At 46.5% G+C, this 22,317-nt stretch overlaps 1 protein-coding gene across 19 annotated transcripts in view; it reads left to right on the top strand.

Annotated features, from left to right (window-relative positions):
- LOC8051231 (caldesmon) overlaps positions 1–22,317 on the top strand; it is a 63,940-nt gene that overhangs the window by 28,075 nt on the left and 13,548 nt on the right. For 6 of the 19 annotated variants that reach the window (XM_040214065.3, XM_040502279.2, XM_040502277.2 and 3 more), the window contains 10 exons: positions 572–625; positions 4,976–5,038; positions 7,130–7,180; positions 14,633–14,686; positions 15,942–16,004; positions 16,102–16,161; positions 16,240–16,293; positions 16,370–16,429; positions 16,498–16,548; positions 22,070–22,123. In XM_040214065.3, coding sequence (XP_040069999.1) covers positions 572–625; positions 4,976–5,038; positions 7,130–7,180; positions 14,633–14,686; positions 15,942–16,004; positions 16,102–16,161; positions 16,240–16,293; positions 16,370–16,429; positions 16,498–16,548; positions 22,070–22,123 — 564 coding nt within the window. Of the gene's footprint in view, positions 1–571; positions 626–4,975; positions 5,039–7,129; positions 7,181–14,632; positions 14,687–15,941; positions 16,005–16,101; positions 16,294–16,369; positions 16,430–16,497; positions 16,549–22,069; positions 22,124–22,317 lie in introns of all 19 variants that reach the window. The other 13 variants (XM_040502287.2, XM_040502285.2, XM_040214068.2 and 10 more) reach the window with 8 other exon arrangements.

Genomic DNA, 22,317 nt, shown 5'->3' with positions numbered 1-22,317 from the left:
CAAGAAAAAAAAAAAGTCTGTTTTGAGAGGCACTCTTCCTCAAAACCCCGACTTTCAACCCGACGTTCCGGGGTGCAAGAACACATTGCACAATTTCAAGAGCGAGCATTGCGGACACACTCGTAGATGGCACCACCTGACAGCTGGGTTTTTTGACGTTTTGATAGGCTACAAACTTGGTTAAAATTTATTACAATGAGAATCTCTGGAAAAATGATCTTGTAAGAGATATATCCAAAAAGTCCTGGTCTCGAATATTGTCGAGCCTAAATTTGTATTTAGGCCCCGGTTTATTTTTCAATATTTATGAAGCGCGGAATGAGAAAAAAAGGCTTTTTCAATCATCTTTAAGTTCCCATAAAACATTGTAAGCTTAAAAATAAAAAAATGTAGCGCCTCAATATTACTCAGTTTTTTATTATGTTTCGAATAAAACCAATCCCAAGTCAATCCGTCTGGTGGTTGTTGAGAAAAAATATTAAGAAGTTGCCATTGGAATTGCATAGGGCTTGAGAGGTGCGGTATCCCTTTAACAGCAGTTCACCGAGCCTCTTGGCATCTCTCTTTGCAGGCTGGGGTGGATCCAGTGGTGAGAGTACCATTTCAGCCAACACCATCAAGACAGGTTCGTTGCTGCACGAGCACTTTGCACACTCTGTGGCAGCTCATGTCGGGTGAAAGCGTGGCGTGAAAAGGGCTGCCAACATTAGAGGTTCATGCGATCAAACAGGACCCAAATAGGACGGACTGTTGCGCCCACATGTAGGCCTCTCTTCATCGGCCTGGGAAACGGGAAGTAATTCTGAGAAGTTCCTCGTCCTACGAGAAGCGATCCGGTGCGTTGGTGGCTTTGATTTCTGCACTTGCATGGCTCCAGTTTGCTAGCTCAAATTTTTTACGATTGGACCCTATTATAGTTTGAGAATATCTATATTCATTTACGCTCGGATGGAAAACCGCTAGTCACTGTTTCTAGAAGGGTGAGGATTCACACAAATTGTGTCTCCCAATAGCTTAACGCTTTGAGAGCTGAATTTTTTTATAGGGCTTTGTAAAAACACTTGGACATTAATTAGTACTTGCAGTCCTTGGTCACTGAGTTTTGAAGAAACAAGTCTTTACCTTATGCTCGAAGGATAAATATTTCAACGGATGCGTGTGTGTCATAGTTAGTGTCCCATGTTTGCATGTCATACAGTAGGCTCGCAATAATTCAAACTTTGCTATTTCATACTCCTAGTTAATTAAAAAAAAAAATGGTGTTCCCAGTATGTTTTTGATGTGTTCATAAGGTGCTTTAAATGGCATCTACGGGTGTTGCTTCTCCTTAGTGCACCGGTGCTCGGGGAGAAGCCCACTCAGCGGGGCTCAAGCCAGGCACCAGGAGCTATGGAAACGGGCACCGTGCGGAAATTTCCGTGGCAACTTGCGTGGACGCTGGGACGTGGTGCCCTTGCATAGGTCCCAGTCGCAGCGTCGGTGGAAGTTGCTATGAAAACTGCCACGTGGTGCCCGTTTTTATCGCTCGTGCATCCCCTGCTTAAAGGGACCATGAAACGATTCTGAAATCAAATTCCATACACCGCACGTCGTAAAAGCTGCGAAAAAAAACAAAAATAGGGAGCCAAAAAAAAATTATTCGCTATAGAACTTTTAATAGAAAACTGGACTCTTTTGCGCCTTCTTTCTTTCGAAAGCTCTCTGCCTTTTCACTGCGATGCATCCGCGGAAACGCAGCACGTCGGCCGAATCCACGTCGCCTATTGGGTAAGAGCCTACCTCACCAGCACCGCGATCGTAAACAATAAATGGCCGGCGAATGTTTCCTAAAAGTTTCGTTAAATAATTATCAGATCCACATTTTGTAGCATAATTAGAGATGCGACGAAAATTGCCGAATTTGATGATGCTGAGAGCCAAGCGCCATCTATCGTGGGGTAAACGAAGCAGGGGCGGTAGGGCCGACAGCGTTGGACGATCGAGGATCGTTTACTTTTCTACGTGTTGTTCTCGCGCGTTCCGACTTCAAGCAGCAAGAAAAAAGTACTTGAAACCGACCACGACGAACAAGAACGCTGAATCCACAAACACCCGAGAAAAGCCGGAACGGCCACGAATTCACCGACCCGCGACCGAGCGAGCTCGGCAGATAGGCCTAGCAGGCACTCCGAAGCAGGCGCAGCGTTGCTTGGACGGTACTTGGCCAAGACCATCTGCCCACGACCGGCTGGCTTGCTGAATGGAATATGCCCCCGCGACCCTTGTGGACCCTTCCCGTATTTTGATCGCTGACCTCAATTTTAGATTAAGGGGCGAGGTCAATCTCTTCCCCCTGGTTTCCGAGGCAGTCGTCGATTCTATCTTCTTGTTTTGTGTGATATAGAGCTGAAATAAACGCCGTACGGATTACCTTCGTAACACGGTATGTACACTTTGTTATTGGTACGCCATTTTTATTCTGACAGACTGCACGTCAGTGTCGAGCTATAACAGTTCGTTGGAGCTTCGTGCAATGCCGGTCCAACCTTTCTTTGCCGAGTGTCGCGTCAGTATCGAGTTGCAATCGTCAAAGATAGGTCCCGAAGCGCTTGCCAACAGCGTGAATACAGCATTTCCATCAAACGCGCTCGTCCGCTCCAAGTGTGAACAGGTATTTGCCTGGCTCTTGCTGACACTGTCGTAGTTCACACGTTACTTTTTTAACGTTGGCTCGCTTCTGCATCTCCGAGGCCGCGAAAAAACCCGCGGCCATTTGTCTCTATCTACGTCGCTTTGCAGACGACTGACACGGGCCGCCTTTTACCAACAACGACAGTTCGGTCGACTTCTGGAGTCTTCACCGGAAGACTGGCTGCACTTCCCAACCGGCGTATGGGACTAGTCCCATGTTGTCGCTGTAGCGCAGCATATCTCATTGAATCACGCTCAGCTGCGATGTGTCTGTGGCTATCGCGGCGATGAGAGGCGCCAATTAAAAAAATACGTCAGTGACATCAGGGCCGTCAGCGCAGTAAAACCTACCGGCACGCCGCCAACTCGCCGCCGCTAACGCTCTCATTCTCCTACTGCCGAGAGAACTTCCGATTCCAGAAACAGGGTACGTCACAACCGTCGAAATTACGCCGCAGCTTGTTTTGCGGTCAGTTGGAGAGAAAGAAAAAGTCGATATTTCATTAATTTTTTTGTGTAGAAGTTAATAAACCGAGACGAAAACGGACGCCTGTTCGGCATTCAGTGAACATTGGCGGTTTAATGTAAAACTTATCTGACAAAAAGTAAAAAGGTCATTTTATGGTCCCTTTAAAGGTTCTCATTAAACAATTTTTTCGCCCGATGAAAAAACTTGATTCTTGAGTTTTCATGGACTGCGTGAACAGTCCACAATAAACAACATCTTTGAGGAACAAATAAACTTGGGTCATTCATTTAGAGAAGATCATCAAATATCTCCTTTGTAGGTGTAGCCATTCATACGTCAAATTTATCTCGCATTATATTTAGATGAATTTCTGATAATTCGAGCAAAATTCGCGCTTTCTGGAGTTGGAAATAACGAGAGTCAACTGTAGTTGAAATATTTAGCGCGATTGTTGTATTGTCCTGCCTAATGTTTGGTTTATACCCTATGTTTTTATCTAGCTGTATACTGGAAACTAATGTACAGTCGCCCAATTTTTTGAATAATATCAGGCGAGCGTCGACCGCCGGCACGGGCAGTGCCGTGCCGCGGAGAAATGCGGCGTCACGGGAGAGATTAAGCGCGTGCGCGCAAAGCCCTCTGCGAGGAGAGTCGTCTGCTCGGCTATTCCGCTGATCGCACACAGCCCCTGCTCCGTAGCTAAGGACCGCGTTGCGCCGATTGTTTATACTCCGTTTCACTTTGTGTTGTACCGCAGCCGACGCTATGAGCCACCTTGTCCAGTCCATCGCTAAGAGTGTGTCACGTGGCCTTCCTGATGGGCACAACTGCCCGTGGAAGCACGATGTCACGTGGCAGGGGGACAGCGCTTGATTGGTTTTGAAGCCTCGTGGCATTGGTTGCGGTATATAGTTTAATGCATCGTTGCATTAGCTTGTCGCGTCATCATATTCTTTTTTGGTGCTGACCAAGTTAACGCAAACGAAAAATAGAAGAATAAAAATAAACTAAATTAAACCAGATGACGCGCGGTTTCTTTCACGCCTGAGCAGAATCACGGTATCACGTCAGCAAGCACTGTTCAGATCTTTGCTTACAGGCGGTCAGCTATGTCAGCAGATAAGGAACAGGGGCTGCGTGCGGTCAACAGAATAGCCTAGCAGACGACGCTCGCACCGGAGAGAGCTTTGTGCGCACGCGCCTAATCTCTCCCGTGACGCCGCATTTCTCCGCGGCTTAGCGCTGGCCGTCCCGCTGGTCGACGGTCGCGTGATATTATTAAAAATTGGGTGACTGTACTCGAGTGTACGATTACATGTACGCCGCAACTGCTGATGTGCCGTAGCACTGCAGAGAGGGGCGGAGCCTATTCAAGGGGTTCGGGCCGTCTTTTGCCTCACCTCCTTCGAAGCTTTTTTTTTTTCTTTTTAAGAAAATGTTATATTTGAGGCTAAACAGAAAATGCTAAATGTGAGTGACCTAGGAGCATGACCCTTCCAAGTTTTCTAGCTTTTTTGTGTGCATTCTGGCAAGACCTAAACCGCCCCGTCGGGCTCCATTTTCGTTATGGTCACGGATAGAGTGAGAAGGGCACGTCTCTTGCTCAGCCTTCAGCGCGTGCTCCATGCCTCTGCCGTGCTTTGTCTGCTCAAAGTGCATGACACGCCCAAGTGTTGTCGAAGGTTGGACGCTTGCGTTGAAGACGGCATGAGAGAAGCCGCTCCTTGGCATAAGCCAGACATCTTAAGCTAGGCCATCTCTTAGCATATCCTAGGAGTGTTTCTATTGCGTTTTAATGCGAGCTACAAGTTCGGTGTCTTGTTGCTCCGCTTGCAGAACCACCAGATTATGTCGAAGAGGACAAAGAGCCCGGCCGCCATCTTGCGTCCGTGAAGTCGGGTCTGTCATTGAATTTATGCCCGTTTTTAGAGCATTTTGGATTTCTAAATGTAATTTTTGGTAAAAAGAATACTGCTTTCTTTTACACTCGCAGAATCGGAACTTTACGGGGTAGATTGGAAACCTCACAGCCGAGTGCCTGCTCTTACCAAAGGGCCGATAAAGCTTCTTTTTTGAAGCTATCATAAAATACAGCGGAAGCACCTGCTTTGTTCAAAAGCCCCCAATTAACATTTCCCAAACTTGGGAAATCTGCTATGTTTTGAAGTGGCACATACGGTTCAACAAGGGAAGAACATTGCTGGCAGTCCAAGAGCGGTAGGGCAACCTTAGTCGACCTCTCCCCGGCTTTGGTGACGTTCAGCCATTCCTGTGGCGCGAGTGACACTCAGAACACTTGCACGCCTCGCTGCTTTTTGACATCAGCCTTCTAAACAATTTCTTCACGAGTGTCTTAGATTTTTTTTTATTTATTGCTACTGTCGGCACTTTACAGGGCCTTTACAGGAGTGGTAATACATACAAGATGTAAAAGAACAATCTTGCTTCAAAAAACTGATTTGCCCGGAGAAATAAAAAAGCAAGAGAAATACATTCAAATACATTTGTCGAGTTTGACGTAAAATAGGTGTTTGCTCTCGCTTTGGCCTGCGGTCTATGGAGAGATTGCCATTGTGTTCGTGCATGTGGTCGAACAAACTCGTGTAGCGCAGTTTCAGACTTTCCCAGAGCGACACCCTTTGGCATAATGATGCAGAAAGGTCCCTGCCTCGGACTGCTGCGCACTCATCTGTGTGCTGCCCTCTTTTTCCACGCTACAGAATCGGTCCCTTGAATGTTTAGATCACACCTCGTACGTTAAGTGTCCGATTTGACAAGACTAGCACCAACGTCTAGAATAACCCAATTTTCGGGGAAAGTGGGGCGGGCACTCCTTTGGTGTTTTACGGTAAGATCGTGCCACCTGAATGTCGTGTCTCCCATAATTTCTTTTTCTTACCTCGTACCCGCTGAATTGCCAGATTACATGATTATGACGGAGGTCACGATACACTTGAATGCAGGTATGTACTCCATAACCTAGCAATTCCGAGGTTCAATCGGCGGCAATGTGTTCCCCATGATCTACCGTATTTATTCGAATATAAGTCAACCTTTTTTTTTTTTTTTGGAAATGTTGTCAAAAATTTAGGGTCGACCTATAATCGTGATCGAAGAATTTCGACCTATAATCGTGACCAAAGAATCGAGACCCTACCGAGGGCATGGCGCTATGGAATGACAGAGCCGGCGTTGCCGTAGAGCCGCAGCGCTTCTTGTTTCAAAAAGCTTTTGGTGCAGGAAAACAATCGAAACAGCCGCAACCGACGCCGTGGCCGCCGCTCGCGAACATCCCTCGTGCGTCGGGTTTCGCCATGGCGCCTGTGGCGTTCCCCTGGCTGGGCAACGGGAGGGAGAGGAACGTGATGCGCCATGCACCTTGCCCTCCATTCCTCTCCCTCGCAAATGCGCACCAAAAAGAAGCAACGGAGGTTACTTTAGCTTGTTGCATGCGGGGGCTCGCGTGTTACTCACGGCAACTCCTGCACGTAGCACGATCCCCCGTCTCCACCATCTTTGGATGCGTCTTGCGCAGTGTCATTCTACAGGGTGTCAGTGAGGTATTGTTGCGAATTCGCCAGGATGTCTACCCAGCTGACGAAGCTTCGGACGACGATGACATGTCCAAAAGTTCTGACGATGATTAAGTTTTTGGCATTGCCCCGCGATTTAGCCGAGAGTGCTGTAAATAAAGGTTTGTATTCTTCTTTTGCCCTTCCTTTCCCCTGTCCCTAAACAAAAAAGGAAAAGGTTGACCTACACTCGAATTTTTTTTTTTTTTTATTCTCGGTGGGTTTAATAAGTAGGGGTGGACCTATTTTTGTGGTCGACCTATTTTCGGCTAAATACGGTACTTTTGCAGAGCCGTAGGTTTCCAAAGTGAGCCAACGACACAATGACTCGACTGTGGCCATTAAGATTGGTCTGTTCTCTCGGTGGCATTTCATGGCTAGGTGCCATTCTAAACTTTGGAACCACTTGTGTGTGCAGAGCCGCAAGACGCGACGGAAGTTTGCACCGAGGAGGTTCCCGTGGGGGCCGGTACGTAAACATAAGATTGTTCCTGCAGCTTAAAGCTTTTTGTGACTTACGAAATTCAGACACGGAGACATCCGAAGAGAACCCGCAAAATAAATGAAGGACAGTAAGCGACGAAATCCTCAAACCTGGAACCCTACGTTTCGAGGCCTACCCAGTTGTTTTTTGGGGCTGACTATCGGGACTGCGATCGAGGAGCAGTATTTTTCTATCTTTGGGCCACGGGGCAGAGCCCGTCGACTTGGGCTGTCGACAGGGCTCCGAGGCACCCAGTCATTTTCCTGGCGTCGTTCGACCGTGCCGGCTTTCTACAAATAGTCTATGTGGAGGTTAGTCTCTGCGTCGAGAACGCCAGGGTCATTGAAAGCAACCCAGTGGTCTTTGACGTCGCGACGGTCGTTGCGACCGCGCCGCGCTTGTGCGCGTCGCTTCTTCGTCGGCGGAGTCTTTCGTCGAAGTCCTGCGTCTTGCCTGTGTAGGTGACTGAGTAGCTTTTGGTTGTTTTTTTTTTTGGCGAACCATTTTTTGGTTAGTGGAGAGACGTCCAAGCGCCGAGGTCGACTCGTGGGCTGCGTTGATTCCTTGCGTGCCTGCCGGTGCTTCAGTTTGGGGTATGCGGATGCGCGGGGTTGAGCGAGACTGCATACCCGCTTACGGTTGCTGGTGTCGGCAGTCTCTGGCTCGACGACCCATTCTCGTTTAGGTCGACACCGACGGTTTGCCTCTCCCTTTGTTTTCTCCGTTCGAAAGGAGCGTGTATTCTTCGCCCCAGGCACCTCGAAGGCCGTCGCCATGTTGCCACCGGAGAAGAGCGGAGCGGGCCTCGAAACGTAGGGTCCCCATTTTTGGGATGGGGTTGGTTGTCCTCCTTTATTTATTGTTTTTACAACCAGAAATATTTCTCTTAAAGGTTTACTTTTGAGCCCGCACGACGGCTGTTTTGTAGGCTGCGGGACATGCTGGATGGACACCGATGCCACTGATAGCTTGTTTGCGATGTTTTTTTATATATAAATTTTTCCGCTTTATCGATCGTGTCTCGCGTGTGCGGGACGGCTTTGCTGCCGGGCAGCGCAAGACTGTTTCGGCGAACGCTGGACTAGCGTGCGCATCTCGTGCGGACGACAGTCTGTTCGGTTGGCGTTATCGGTTGTAGGAGCCGCTGTGCCTCGGACACTGTGAGACTGACATTTGTCAAATTACATTAGCACCTTGCCGTCGGCGGGATCCTTTCGATATACCGATGGCAAAACTCTTCTGTGGTGTTAAAGGGGCACTCGGCGTTTTCTTTATAGTCCCCAATTTGCGGGAAAATGTGCTAAAGACAGCAACAAACATCCCTGAAATAGTAGCCCAAATATCGGGCCAAAATATTTTTTTTTGCTAAGTTTTGGAATTTCCGATTTGGTCCTTGCCGTCTTTTTCAAAGTGAAAGCCTCTACTGGCAACAACGGAAAAGTGACGTCGGTGGAAGGCAGGGGTTCACTCTCGGGGCTGTAGACCTTGTTATCAACTGATTACAAGCAGTTTCATGGTGTCAAAGGAATGCTTTGGAAGCTTGCTGGTGTACCCCCGCAGCAGCACGTAACAAGTGCTCAGCATAGTTCCGTGGTAGACTGTCTGCTCGACCCACGAGCCTGCCTTCCCCCGATGATAAGCGCGGCTATATTTGAATGTTTGTGTTGGCATCATTTCCACTTGCTGATTTCACAATAGCTATTAGGGGCGGAGCTCCTTAGGGTCTAGCCTTGTCCGGCGTCCGTGCTCACATCGATTGCACTGCCTCTGGGATCGGCCCACTTTGAAGAAACAATGTGCGGCCGCACGGGGGTTCGAACTTGGGACCACTTGCTTATGAGGCAGACGTCTTAACCACTACGCTACACTCCAACGTTGCATGTAGCCGCTCAACGTCTATACAGGAGAGGGCGCTGCGGACAAATGCGTATATAATCGCGTTTAACTTTGCATGCATTGGCTCAACGTTTATGGACGAGAGGGTGCTGCGGTCAAATGCTCAAATGCGTATATAACCACGATCCATACCACACATTCTCTTTCTGACATGGGCCGTTGACTTAAGCGGTGGAGATGCATTCCCACGGCTTCTAGCGGATCCAAGCTGACCCGCTAGAAGAAGTCTTCGTTGTCCGTCCCCCCTTTCTATGTATCTTCCTCATGTTCAAGAACCACTGGCTCTGCATTTCACCGACCATAAAGTAGTAGTGATGAAGTCGAAACGCAACCCGGAACTCGGCACTATCTATGAGCAATAAAAAAAAGATAGCACCATCAGCACTACCTATGAACAATAAAATCAGTATCATCAGCACCGCCGGAGCTTCGCCCCAATCAACATCATTCACCGCGTGGAGATGCGGCCTCTTTTTCGAATATCGCGATACTAAATAGCATACTGGAAAGGGTACAGGCATGTTATTCCGTAAATATATGTCGAACCCGGATATATCGAATTCAAGGGGGATAGTAAAATCGTTTGATATATCGATAATTTGATATACAAAAATTGCTAACCTAAGCTCCAGTTGAAATTTCCGCGCGTCTCTGCTATACTTCATTTCCGCTTCTATCCGAGCGCAGCCAAAGGCTTAGAAACAGTTTGCGACTTCGAGAACACTCCTACGCACCGAAAAGTAGTCCGCATATGTAATTTTTTTTAAGAGACAATGAAGACGATTTTATTTAATTTTTTAAATGGTGGTTTTAGCCTTCTTGGGAAGATAGCATGCTGCCCAATTTTTTGTAGACATTTGTGACGTGCATTTCTGTGCCTACGAAAGAAGTAAAGAAACCGAAGCTGAACAATCTCCATTCTCGTTTCTGGGCCTCCGAAAACGGAAGTGACGTAGGGAGTGACGTCGGGTGGGAATAGTCGGTATCGGTAGTACTTAGGAGATCGACTCTGGTTACCGCGGTGGGTTATAGCAGCGCGGTGGCGCGGTCGTTTCGTCGACTCTGTCAACATGGACGACAATGCCGCTTTTGCGAGCAAGTTCGAGCTTCCGTTTAGTGACCCAACACAAACGGAACGGGAGTATGAGTGTGACGGCCTCCGCCATCACCCGACAAAGACCGCCCAGGCGGTAACGAGTGGCCCGCATGCCGAAGTGCCCATAGTTGCTCGTTGACCGTTTCGCGTCTAGCGTAGCAAAGAAAAAAACAATTGCGCCGCTTTATTTACGGTTTAGTAATCATTTCCGGTCTGATTTATACTTTTCATGGTTATTCGAGCGGAAATTAGAACAGTATTTCTAAAAATCGCGAACCAAAACGTGACCGAGGGCACGTCTTCCATTTCGACCAATCGCTGACGCGTCTCTTGTGACGTCGCGCATCTTGTCCCCGCATCGGTCACGTGATCTCCGCTTCTCCCACAACTCTCGGGGCGTCGCCCCAGTCGATCGCGGTACGATTATTACCGCGACTGTTTAATTGATTTGCGAAACACACAGGCGCCGGTTTCGGCTGAAATTTGGGCAACGTGGCCCGAGACGTGCCTGGAACCAAGTTCAGTCGCCAAAAAAATGTTTGAAACTGCCTTCATTGTCCCTTTAAATAACTGTTTTGTGCGTAAACATTGCACATATTCCGGATGTGTACTGCTGAGAATGATTTGCAACTATAGGAATTAAATATCAAAGTTTATGTTTTTAATAACATACGCAAATGCATATGGTTTGGTGAAAACACGTACATCCACTGGCAACACGGCTGCAGTGCTCTGTTTTTCTGTGTGATTCCGTTCCCGTAATGGCCGAATCATGTGCTTCGCTGCTTTCCTCACTGAGTCGCTTCAAAACGTCCTTTCGCAATGGCACGTTTGGGCGCCAGGCACGAGAGGTCGCGTTCAATGTCTACTTTCAAATTCGGCAGGAGATGTCGTACTGCGAATGCGTCGTAAACAAGAAAAGCATCCGGGCCACTACAGTGGACCATTTGCAAAAGTCCCAAAAGCCCGCGTGCAACGAATAATGGGAGTCCTCGGTACGCCCCTCCTCCCGCTACCACGTGACCGCGTGGCATGCGCGAGCAGGCGCAGGTTACCACGGCAACAACGTTTGAGCGGCCGAGGCGGACGATCCAACGGCTGCCCCTTTCTCCTCCTTTGTATCGGCTCTGTCGTCTGCTGCACCAACTCTTGGTCGAACCTGGATGGAAACCCGACGCAGTTGCGGTGCAAACTAAATGGATTCGGTTTTATGACGAATAATTATTCGAATGAGTCCACCTGTCGCGATGCCTTTACGCTGCCACAGGTACGGTGCACCGCCTACGGCGTACGACTCGGCGGATGGGCGGGACGGCGGATGGCCGCAACGGCTGTTAGCGGTAGCTGCCGGGACGCGCTCACAGTCGCGGAGGCGCAACGAGAAAGCGCCCGATCTGTACCGAGGATTCCCAAAGTTTCCTGTCGTCGTGGCGCTGTACGTTTTGCAGCAGGTCTATTCACTGATACGCGGCAAAATCGGGGCACGGCTTTACCTGCCGATCACATTGATCGCCGAGAAGCTGCTGGAAGGGGCTGTGCCTCGAGCCCCGGTATATCATCCAGACAACACGGGGAAACATCAACGGCCGGGTGATTGAGCACCTTGCAATGTGTATTTACATCTCGAAACTATGCCGAAACGCCGAGCAGGTGGAAAGCTCGGACACGGCGGCCAGCCTACGTACTCACATCCCCTGTGACTAAATTTCAGAATGGGAAAGGGCACTTTTTAAACCTGTAGCAGACTATACCTTTGATATACCCGTAGCGGACGAAATAGTTGGCGAGCGCGGGCGGCGCGGACGACCAGCGGCGCAGCGGACCGATACAAAGGAGCAGGAAAGATTGCGTGACCTTTTGCCGACGTGGGATTGGCTCCGGCCACACGTGGCTTTGCCTGCGCTCGGACGGAAGCCGAAACCAAGTATAGTACCAAAGGCCGCGACAAACGGGACCTCACCAAATAGAGCCTTTAAGAGCCACTAAATACAGTGGAGCTTAGTTGGGGAAGACCACAAACACCGCCGTGTTTACGCCTGGCCACTACCCAGCAGTGTTGCGGAATGGGCACCCCCATTCCATTCCAATTCCATTCCGTGGAATTGGAGTTTTCGATAATTCCATTCCTTTCAACTCCTAGGAATGGGGACACTGGGCCCGTTCCCACTCCTGGAATGGCTAATTTGCTCCATTCCGATCCTCCAATTCCTAAACGTTAAAAGTGTCACTTGACAGCTGCATTACGTTGCAGGGTTGAGCAGAAATATTCAGAAATGTATTTGGAAATACAAATACTGGGATAGATGAAAATAGTTGCTGAGATACTGATACTAAAGTCTCAAATATATCCATAAAAATGTATCGTGATACATATCGGAAATACATTTTAAAAAGAGGCAAAAAGTCTTTGGAAATACAAATACAAGAATACATTTTAGGAAGGGCAGGAATATAAATACTGGTAATACATTTTTCAAATTTCTTTGAGACGCCAACTGAGATGAGGCTTTAAGTTTGAAGTGGAAGTTCCTTTTTTTTTTTTTTTTTGGTCCCGAAATTACTTTTCCGCAGGCTTGGCACTTCGCCTTGAAGGTAGTGGTTCCGGACGAAGAGTCCTAAATGGGTTTAAAAAACGTTCCACCAAGGATTGACCGCGCTCCCTTCCCTGGCATCCTGTCTGACTGACCAGTGATGCGAAAAGACCGACCTCTAAAATAAATTCCATCAAAAAATCACCACTTCCCTGTTCAATAAGGGCGCCTCTGTCAGCACTGCATAACGTCATGGTGGGATGAACCAGTATTCTTGAATCTGTAGGTGTTGCCTTGAACATGAAACTTTACCCACGCTGCTGTATGAAAGGACAATACATACTTTCGTTGTAGCTGACCTCGTTGAAGACCATGCAGGCAGTTGCATTTGGAATTTTCGAGAAAAGTGGACCTCCTGAAGCACATGTCTTATCTTCTGTTACGGTTGAAAATCTATTTGGTGGCGCCCCTGTTGTGACGGTCCTTCCTGCCGACTCTCCGCCTCCAACGCATGAATGGCAGTTTTCAAGTTTCGTCTAGCATCATTCAAACAGGAACCTCGTGGATTGCGACCTGAGATGGCCGGCACAGGAGCGAGCTCTTCGAGAAGCGGCGCGTTCGAGACGAGTCGAAAGTGTAAGAAGTCTGGGTCCACATAGCGAGGCCAAGTCTGGCCTCCTTCCTGGGTATCGGATCACCAGAGCAGCAGGTCACATTCACGTCGGCTGATGATGTACCAGCCGTGCAATATTACAGGCGCAGAGGGATATGTGGTGAACTTCACTGGTGACAGGCGCCACCGCCGCCCCCCCCCCCCCCCCCTCCCCTCCCTCCTCTGTTCTTTGTGTTGACGCTTGTTTTTTGTATTGCATTTGTTACTTTTGCACATAAGTCTGCTAGGGCCTTACGCGAGTTCGCAGTTTCCCGCTCATTTTATATCTGAACAACCAACTCCCTGACTGGCTCGGTATAGCTGAACGTAAAAATTAAATAAATAAATAAATAAAATATAAAGACCCGTGCCCATTCCATTCCCCTGAACGTTGCCGCCATTCCATTCCCATTCCATTCCGGGGTCGCGAAAATGCGGAATGATTCCGGGAATCCTTCCAACTCCGGAGTGGCAACTCCGCAGCACTGCTACCCAAAGTGCCGGCAACAAAACACAAAAATAATAAAAATAAATAAAAAAAAAAAAAACGAAAAAAGCAAGTAGCATAAAAAAAGCCCTTGATCCATAGGATAAAGTTAAGCCTAAAAAAAGAAACCTGACTAAGTTCAGGCAGCAAAAAGAGAAAGGCAAAAAAGAAAAAAAAAACGGCTGCACACTCACTGTTCTTTCAAAGATAAGGCATTCGAAGTGCGATTGCTCGACGGTTGTTGTTGACACACTCAACTTTAGGAAGACCTTTTTTGTTTTTTCCTTATTTTATTTTTGCGGTTAAGGAGTTGCGCAGCGAGAGCGGTGTTCAAGGAAAGTGCACGCTACCGTTCCAACAGCAGGCACTCCCTGCCTTCCTTACCCGTGCATGCCCTTCCCCTTGCGATCCTCTTTTTTTCTTGTTTCGTTTTTTTTCTTCTACAACTGCTTGTTTGCTGCGTATCCTTGTGCATTGTGCGCGTATGCTGGTGTGGCAGTCTGCCAGCCCCGCATCACGAGGTATGTGCTCGCGGCGGGCTCAATCCGACCGTGGGAGTTCGATACAGAAAAACAACACTCCTATACAATTACATGTGATTTTCAAGGTGATGTTTGAACTGTTGGATATAAACAACAATGCGAAATACTCGGGTGTGATACCGGGCTCGACTGTAGTTAGCCGGGGTAGTCAAAGAATACCCGGAGTAATGGCAGCACAGTTTCCAGTATGTAAATTTTTATTAATTGTCGCCTCTTGCCATCTTCTCTTCCAGGGGTGGACGGCTCCGTTGGCAATGGCACGATGGCAGCTGTGACTATCAAGACGGGTGCGTTGCCACATGACCAGTTTACATGCGACAAGTAGTGGCTCATTTCGGGTTAATACGGAGCAGGAAAAGGTCTGCCAACATTCGAGGTTTCTACGGTGAAACCGAAGGCCCACAAACGACATGCTGTGGTCTTTCGGAGATGTCTCCAGTCCTAGAGCTCTTTTCTTTAGCCAGATCGTTGTTACCATCCAATAACATTATGACTTGAGGAGGCAGAATAATTTACAAAGGGATGGAAAACTGCGAGTCTCATTTTTAGTAATTTGCTCGCACAAAGCCACATCCTGTAAAGTTATGGCGCGAAAAATATTTTTAATATTGTGCCGAATCAGGGTCAGTAACAATTATACTACCACAGTAGGATACCTAATTTCTGTTCTGGTCTTGAAAACACTAGGTATTAATGATGTAGAGCTGTCTTCCTTTGTAGAGATATTAAAGTACAATAAGGCAGTATATCTAATGCTTCATTCTATATGAAACGTTAAATCGATTCTATATAATTAAGAAAAGTGTAATCTACCGTAAAATCCCGCAAGGGCACCCTCCCCCGTGACATCACCCATCCCGTTCTTTGGACTAAAGATCTAAAACATAAAGATTCCCAAATATCGGCCTCCCCCTATTCCCGTCGTACATCACACAATGTCTGATGGGAACCCCATCAACTGCGCCATCGGCAGTACCGCTGTGCCTGACAAGGGAGTTTGTAGAGGGTGGACGCGGTTTTGTTCCCGACCTGCTCGGGGGATATTGGTTCATGTGACGTGCAAGTTGATTCCACCTGTTTATTGTATCGTAAAATGAGAGTTTGCTGCGCCCACAATCTACGGTATTTGTTCCTGTTGCACGCGCGTTCATAGCGGGTTACTGTGGTTTTTGTCGGCAATCTGCGTACACGATATCGGTTCCCGTGACATGCAAGTTCACTCGAATGTTTGTTGCACCCTTTAATGCAAATCTGCTGCATCCGCGATTGGCGGCATTGGTTCCTATGCGAGTTTGTGGCAGGTTCCCGGTTGACCTTTGCACCTTCCTACCGTTCTTGAAATTCTTGTTACTAAAGCGCCTCTAGGGCATCTCTATCGTGGCTGTTAAGCCTAGGCATGTGCCTCCTTCCTTCGTACCTTGGCAGAAGCCACACGTCTCGTGGCATCTCAAGCTAGCCTCCTTTTAGGATCTCATAATGGTATTGTTTCCACGGTGTTTTAGCATAAGCTAATCTGTTGCTCTGCCGTCCCTGCATTTGCAGAGCCACCCGAATATGTGGACCAGGACGAAGAGCCTAGCTGCCATCCTGTGTCTGTTAAATCAGGTCTGTCCTAAAGTTGGTGCTTGTTTTTTGTTTTTTTTACTCTGTGCCTTAGCATTACCTTTATTAAAAATGGTCTCGGTTTCTTGTTCACTCCCAGAGCCAGAATATTACGAGGAAGTTCGGGAACCTGGGAACCCAGTGCCAGCTCTGACGGAAGGTATCTTCTCGATGACATTTCTTTCTGCAATGGGAACATGTCGCCAAAATGTCATGCCTTATATTTTTTCCCCACCAGGTGAACCACCAGATCGCATGGACGTGACAAAGGTTACGTTCCACACAAATGCAGGTCTGTACTTCATTAAACTGCAAATTTTGACATTCAATCGCCAGCAACAGGTTGAATTCCACCTCGTCCTTTGCAGAGCCGCAGGTTTCCCAAGAGGCCCAGCAACGTGGCAACGCAGCAGTGGCCGTCAAGATTGGTCTGTTGTCTCCGTATCATTTCACGGCCAGGTGCCATTCTGAATGTTGGAACCACCTTTGTGCGCAGAGCCTCAAGATCCGACGGGAGTCGACGATTCAGTGCTTCCCATGGAGACAGGTACGTAGCTGCGCTTCATTTTATTTGATTTTCTCCAATTTAGGTGTGTTTTTTTATGGCCGTGAGATTCAGCCTTCACGCCCATTGTGGTGAAGGGATCGCTCGTGTACGCCATTTTATGCCGAGTCGGGTCGCAGCCGAGACTGCGGGTGACCTCGTAACTGGATTGCTTTTGAGGCGCAGAGCCCCCGTCTCTACGTTTGCTGGTCCAGTGGGAATGTCGGGGATGAGTTTCGGTCGTTTGGAACTTGGGTTTCAAAGTCAGCTGTAGTCTTTTGTATGAATTCTTGTTTCTCACAAACTTCCATCTCAGTGCTTTCTCTTCACAGACTTCCTACATTTTTAGACCCATTTCTTGCCCTTGTTTGAAATGGGCAACGTCCTATCTTTCTCTTCTCCCGTTACAGCAATTACGTATATTTAGCGCTCTGAAATTAAAAAATATGAAAATATTGCGAAGCATTTTTGAAGGGCCTGATGGGACCATAGAGTTATTATAATGTACGCTAGAGGTTTAACTGGCGCTAGTGTGCTGCTGCAAATTGAAGCAGACAGCAACCAGTCTGAAATTGACTTCCGGTAATGCATTTCTATGGGAAAAAGCGAGTGCATTTTCTCGCTGCGCTCGATTATAAGAGCAAATATCACGAATATTTCGTACGTACTGGCACATTGGAACATTTCTCAGTCACGCAGATGAAATAATTGGTCAGTTACGGCGTTTTTATTTGAAATTCGTGGCATGAAAAACGGTGCTAAAACCGCTTCATACATGTATTTATGTGCACTGTCGGACACTGTTAGCGCGAACACGGCATCGGCGCTTTCCACCATGGGGGACATACGTGTCAAACGGACGAAGGACATGTGGAAGACCAAGAGAGATGGCAAGAACTACGCAGTAACACTGAATAAGTAACTCGTTGTGCATGCAGGCGATCAAAATAAATTGAAAGCCACGTAATATAGTCCGATTTGCAATAAATAAGTACTGCTTTATTCTTTCTGCTCATGAATATGTGCAAAGACGCATGTTGTGGGTTCAAATCATCAACCGCACGCTCTAAATATTTGCAAATAGGGAAAAGTCGGAAAACAGGTGCCCGATAAAAACTGCCCGGCATAGGAGATAATAAAAAGGCACACCTTTCGCTGTCCACGTACTTTATTTCTTACATTCGAATGTTTTTTAACCGTCGTAAAGATGCACGACGGAGTCATTTTCATAGAGTGACCGGACGGGCATATTAGCAATATATAAGCGCCACCGCATTGCTAGCGAACCTTGAACACATTCTACATTCTTTTCGATCGTTAGTTTGCTTAGAATCGTCGCTTGTCTTTACATACCTGCCATGGAACATAAGTTTGGGCCTGAAATATAGCGAAGCTTAACATCGCTCAGTGGTAATGAAAAATGCTGTAATTAAAGCAATTACACTTTTACAATATTAATAAATGTACATACTATCCGGTACAACTGAAATAATAAAAGTTATTCATGTTATTTTTCGGCGAAGAGACACAATGCAAGCGCGTTTTCCCATAGGAATGCACAGGAGCACCGCAAAAGTAGACTGGTTGCTGTCTGCTTCAATTTTCCTCCCGGAAGTCGCATAGACACTAGCACCAGTTGAACCTCTAGCGTACATTATAATAACTCTATGGATGGGACAGATTATATGAGCCTCGATCTGTGAAAGGTAAAAGAAAAATTAAGATGGCCTTCATTTTAAACCGATTTTCCAATTATTGCAAAATCAGTAGCCTTTCTACATCTCAGTGTATTTTTTTAGGAACGTAGTCATTTTCAACCTCAATGACAATTTATGCGAATATTAAACAAACGCGTCCAAAACATGAAAAAAAAATTTTAATTTCCGATGTTTTAAAATCTGGATCCATAAAGCTCTGAATTGCTTAGTAATCGATGATACGTGTTTAGTACCTCCTTTTATTTTATGTTCAGTCTCTGCACAAAAAATATTACTCCTAAGACGACAGGAGTTTTTCTTTAATAAATATCCAAAAGAGCGGTTTCAGGCAAGTCGCAAAAACGTGCTCGTATACCGACAGGAACTTTGTGACTTTTTTCCTCGAGAGAAATTTTATTTTCTGCAAAATTTGTTTGAATATTTTTTTGCGGTTGCGCAAGCAAAAAATTATATTGTTCGGTAAAAATAAAAAAATGTCGACCGGACATGCCCATTGCAAACAATCTCAGTCAACCGGAATTCTTTTTTTTTGCAGTATTTTTGTTCTGTTGGCGTTGTGTGGCCTTCCACGGCGGCTGATCTATTGGCGCTCACAGGCGGCGCTGGTTCTGCCGTGTCCTATATCATGTTACCGCCAAGGTTGTGGGCTGGTCTGTTTGCAAAGTCGGTTGCTTCCTTTACGTCGCATAGGCGGAGACGCTATACGCCGGCTGTTCAAACAGGCACCACGAAGCATGTTACGGGGTGGCGCACCTCGTTCGCTCCGGCCCGTGGGCACGTTTGGGTTGGTAGTAAGAAAATGTATTCGGAATTCTCCCTTCAAGACTACCGTCCACCTTTGTGCTGTCAATTTGTCTTTTCTTGACCACCACGTAGCATTCTTACGCTTTTTAATAATGATGAAATTATAAAGAATGGGTATTTGCACGCCTCATTTATGACAACCGTGTCAGCATCAATTTGGCCATATTTCTCGCTTTATAACTTGAAAGGCAAAAACAAATATTGCATTATGTTTTTGCAGAATCTGTCATAGTCCCTGGCAACTCCAGAAGGTAGGCTGAGGGAAAGGAAGCGGACGGAATGCTGAAGGGAGAAGGAGGTTTGCCCCTCTTTTGTCCAGCGTTCCGGCTGCTCCCTCCTCCACAGCTCGTCTTACCCTCGCCCTACCTCCTGGAGTGGCAGCACATTGCACTACATATTGTGAACATTCATTTCGGAGAGTTTAAAGAATATTGAAGATGTCCTTTTTTTTAGATGATTTTAAGAATAATGTATACTTAGTTGACTGCCCCTGTGTGAGCAATTGTTGTAAATTTACCTCGTTAACCAGGACAACAGTATTTCATGCAAAGATGAACTATGTACAGGGCAACACTCTGGCAAAGTTTGAAGACGTTAGCTATTTTAGGTATGGAAAAAGCAAATCTTTACTCCAGAGCGTTATTGCTCAATGTGCCGTATTTGCGATTTTGTTCCTCAAAATAATGACCCTAATATTCGGTGGTTAATACTTTTTGTGAATTCTTCCTACACATAACTTCTCGGTAAATATTTCTAGACCCGTAGCCAGAACAGTTTTTTTTGGAGAAGCCGCCTGAAATGCCAACATCGTGCGATGCGGAAAGTGCGCACGTGACTCAGAGGGTACTTACAAATTTTTTTCGCAAAGACAAGTTTTTTTTTTTCTAAGCAAGGATTTGTTTAATTTTTTTGGGCGTGGTGCCAGCAAAATATTTTTTTTCCCGATAATTAAAAATGGTCTCCGGACATGGTTGTTCCATGTTATCTGAAAACGCACATTGAAACAGTGTGATCATTTCGTTATTAATGGTGGCAAAGCTCTTGTGTGGGGTTGCAGGGGTTCTCCGGCGTTTCCTTCATACTCCCCGATTTTTCCGAAAATATGCTGAAGAGACCAACAAACATAGCTGAAATAGTTAACCCAAATATTGGGATAATTGTTGTTGTTTTTTTCCGCCAAGTTTTTGAGTTTACAGTTTGGTCCTCGTATTGGCAACAATGAAAAAGTGACGTCGGCGGAAGGCAGGGGTTTACTCTCGGGGCTGTAGACTGTCGCCACCTGATTACAAGCAGTTTCTCAAATGAATGCTTTGGAAGCTTGTTCGTGCACCCACGCAGCAGCACGTAACAAGTGCTCGGCAAAGTCCTTTTTTAGACTGCCCGGTCGACCTGCAAGCCTGCCTTCCTTTGACGTCTGGGCATTGAAAAGCGGGGGTATATTCGAATGTTGGTTTGGGCATTAGGGATGCCGCAAACCCCATGTAAAATTGCAAAAGAAAAAATTACGAATGTACCTCACTGCTTGAATCCAAATGAAACCGCCCGCCGGTCTTTCAAAGTTCGTCGAACTTTTGACTTTTCAGGAATCGAAAGTTTGACAATTTTCGAATTTTTTAGATTAATAAGTTCGAAAATGATGGAATTTCTTAGCGTAGGAAGTTCGAAAGTTCGAAAAGCTTCGAACTTTGTAGTGCAAGAAGTTCAAAAGTTCGAAAATTATTGAAAGTCTTATCAACTTCGAAAGTTCGACAAGCATCGAATTTTGCAGTGTAATAAGTTCGAAAATTCGAAAAGCGTTGAACTTCCTAGTTTAATAAGTTCCAAAATTCGACTTCCGTCGAATTTCTCTATACTGTATTTACTCGCACAATGAACGCACTCGCGTAATGAACGCTCCCCCCAAGTCGGCTCTCAAAATTTTGACTTTTTTTTTCACTCGCGTAATAAACGCACTCCCAACTCGGACATCAAAATTTTGACCTCCTCCCCCCACGCGCGCGAAATTAACGACTTTTTCTATCCTGGTGCAGCGAGATCGCGAATGCATGGGCAGCGTGGGCAGACAAAACGCCTCGCAAAAGGCGTTAAAAAAATCGCAAAGATCCAACGGAAGCAAGAAAGAAAACATAGAGAGGAGCTTTTTTTTTTTTTCTTTTTGCACAGTGGAATCTGGACTTTGGGTTCGCGCGCCGCCGCTGCACGCAAGGAGGTAACAAAGAGAAGCGGAGAAGCGCTCTAAGCAAACGAAACAGCTTGCGAAAGGCGGCAAAAAGAAAAAAAAAAAAAGCGCGGAACTAAAAGAAAACAAAAGGGAGTTTTTTTTGTTTTTTTTTCTCACAGCGCAGTTTGGTTACAGGGGGTCGCGCGCCGCGCGCAAGGGGGCAAAAAAAGAGGAGCGAAGAAGCCCTCTAAGCAAACGAAACGGCTTGCCAAAGGCGGAAAAAAAAAGGAACTAAGAGAAAAAGAAAAGAGAGTTTTTTTCTTTTGTTGTTTTTTTTTGCACAGCTTAGTTTGGTTACCGGGTCGGGCACCGCGCGCAAAGAGATAAGAAGTTACTTCGATGTTTCAGAATAAAAGATCGTTCATTATGCGAATAAATACGGACGCAAAAATTTTACTTCGCGTAATGAACCCTCCCCCCCCAACTTTGCATCGATTTTTCGGAAACAAAGTGCGTTCATTCTGCGAGTAAATACGGTATTTAGTTCGAAAATTCTAAATCTTTTGAACCCTTCGAACCGCTTGATTCGATCATCGAAACTTCGATTAGAAAAAAGTTTGCGGCATCCCTAATGGGCATCATTTCCACTTGCTGATTTCTCAATAACTATTCCGAATTTCACGATACTAAATGCGTACTAGGAAGGGTAAAGGCATCTGAATGGGAATATAGAGTTAGTTGGGGTAGCTCAAAGAATGGCAGGAGTACTCCTTTAATGGCAGCATAACCTCCAGTGCGTAACTTTTTATTAATTGTCGCCTCTTGCCATCTTCTCTTCCAGGGGTGGATGGTTCCAGTGGCAATGGCGCGATGGCAGCTGTGACTATCAAGACGGGTGCGTTGCCAGATGACCAGTTTTCATGCAGGGTGTTGTAGCTTCTTTTAAGTTAAAACGGAAGATGAAAAGGACTGCAAACTTTTGAAGTTTTTAAGGTGAAACAGAAGGACCACAAACAAAGTGCTCTGGTACAGCTCTTCCGAGATGTTTGCAGTCCTCTAGCTCTTCTTTTAACCGGGTCATTGTTGCAA

This window comes from Ixodes scapularis, unplaced genomic scaffold (assembly GCF_016920785.2).
Source record: "Ixodes scapularis isolate PalLabHiFi unplaced genomic scaffold, ASM1692078v2 PGA_scaffold11__112_contigs__length_91849675, whole genome shotgun sequence".
Taxonomy (NCBI): Eukaryota; Metazoa; Arthropoda; class Arachnida; order Ixodida; family Ixodidae; genus Ixodes; species Ixodes scapularis.
The sequence above is the reverse complement of the archived record's forward strand: the minus strand, read 5'-3'. Positions and strand labels throughout refer to the sequence as shown.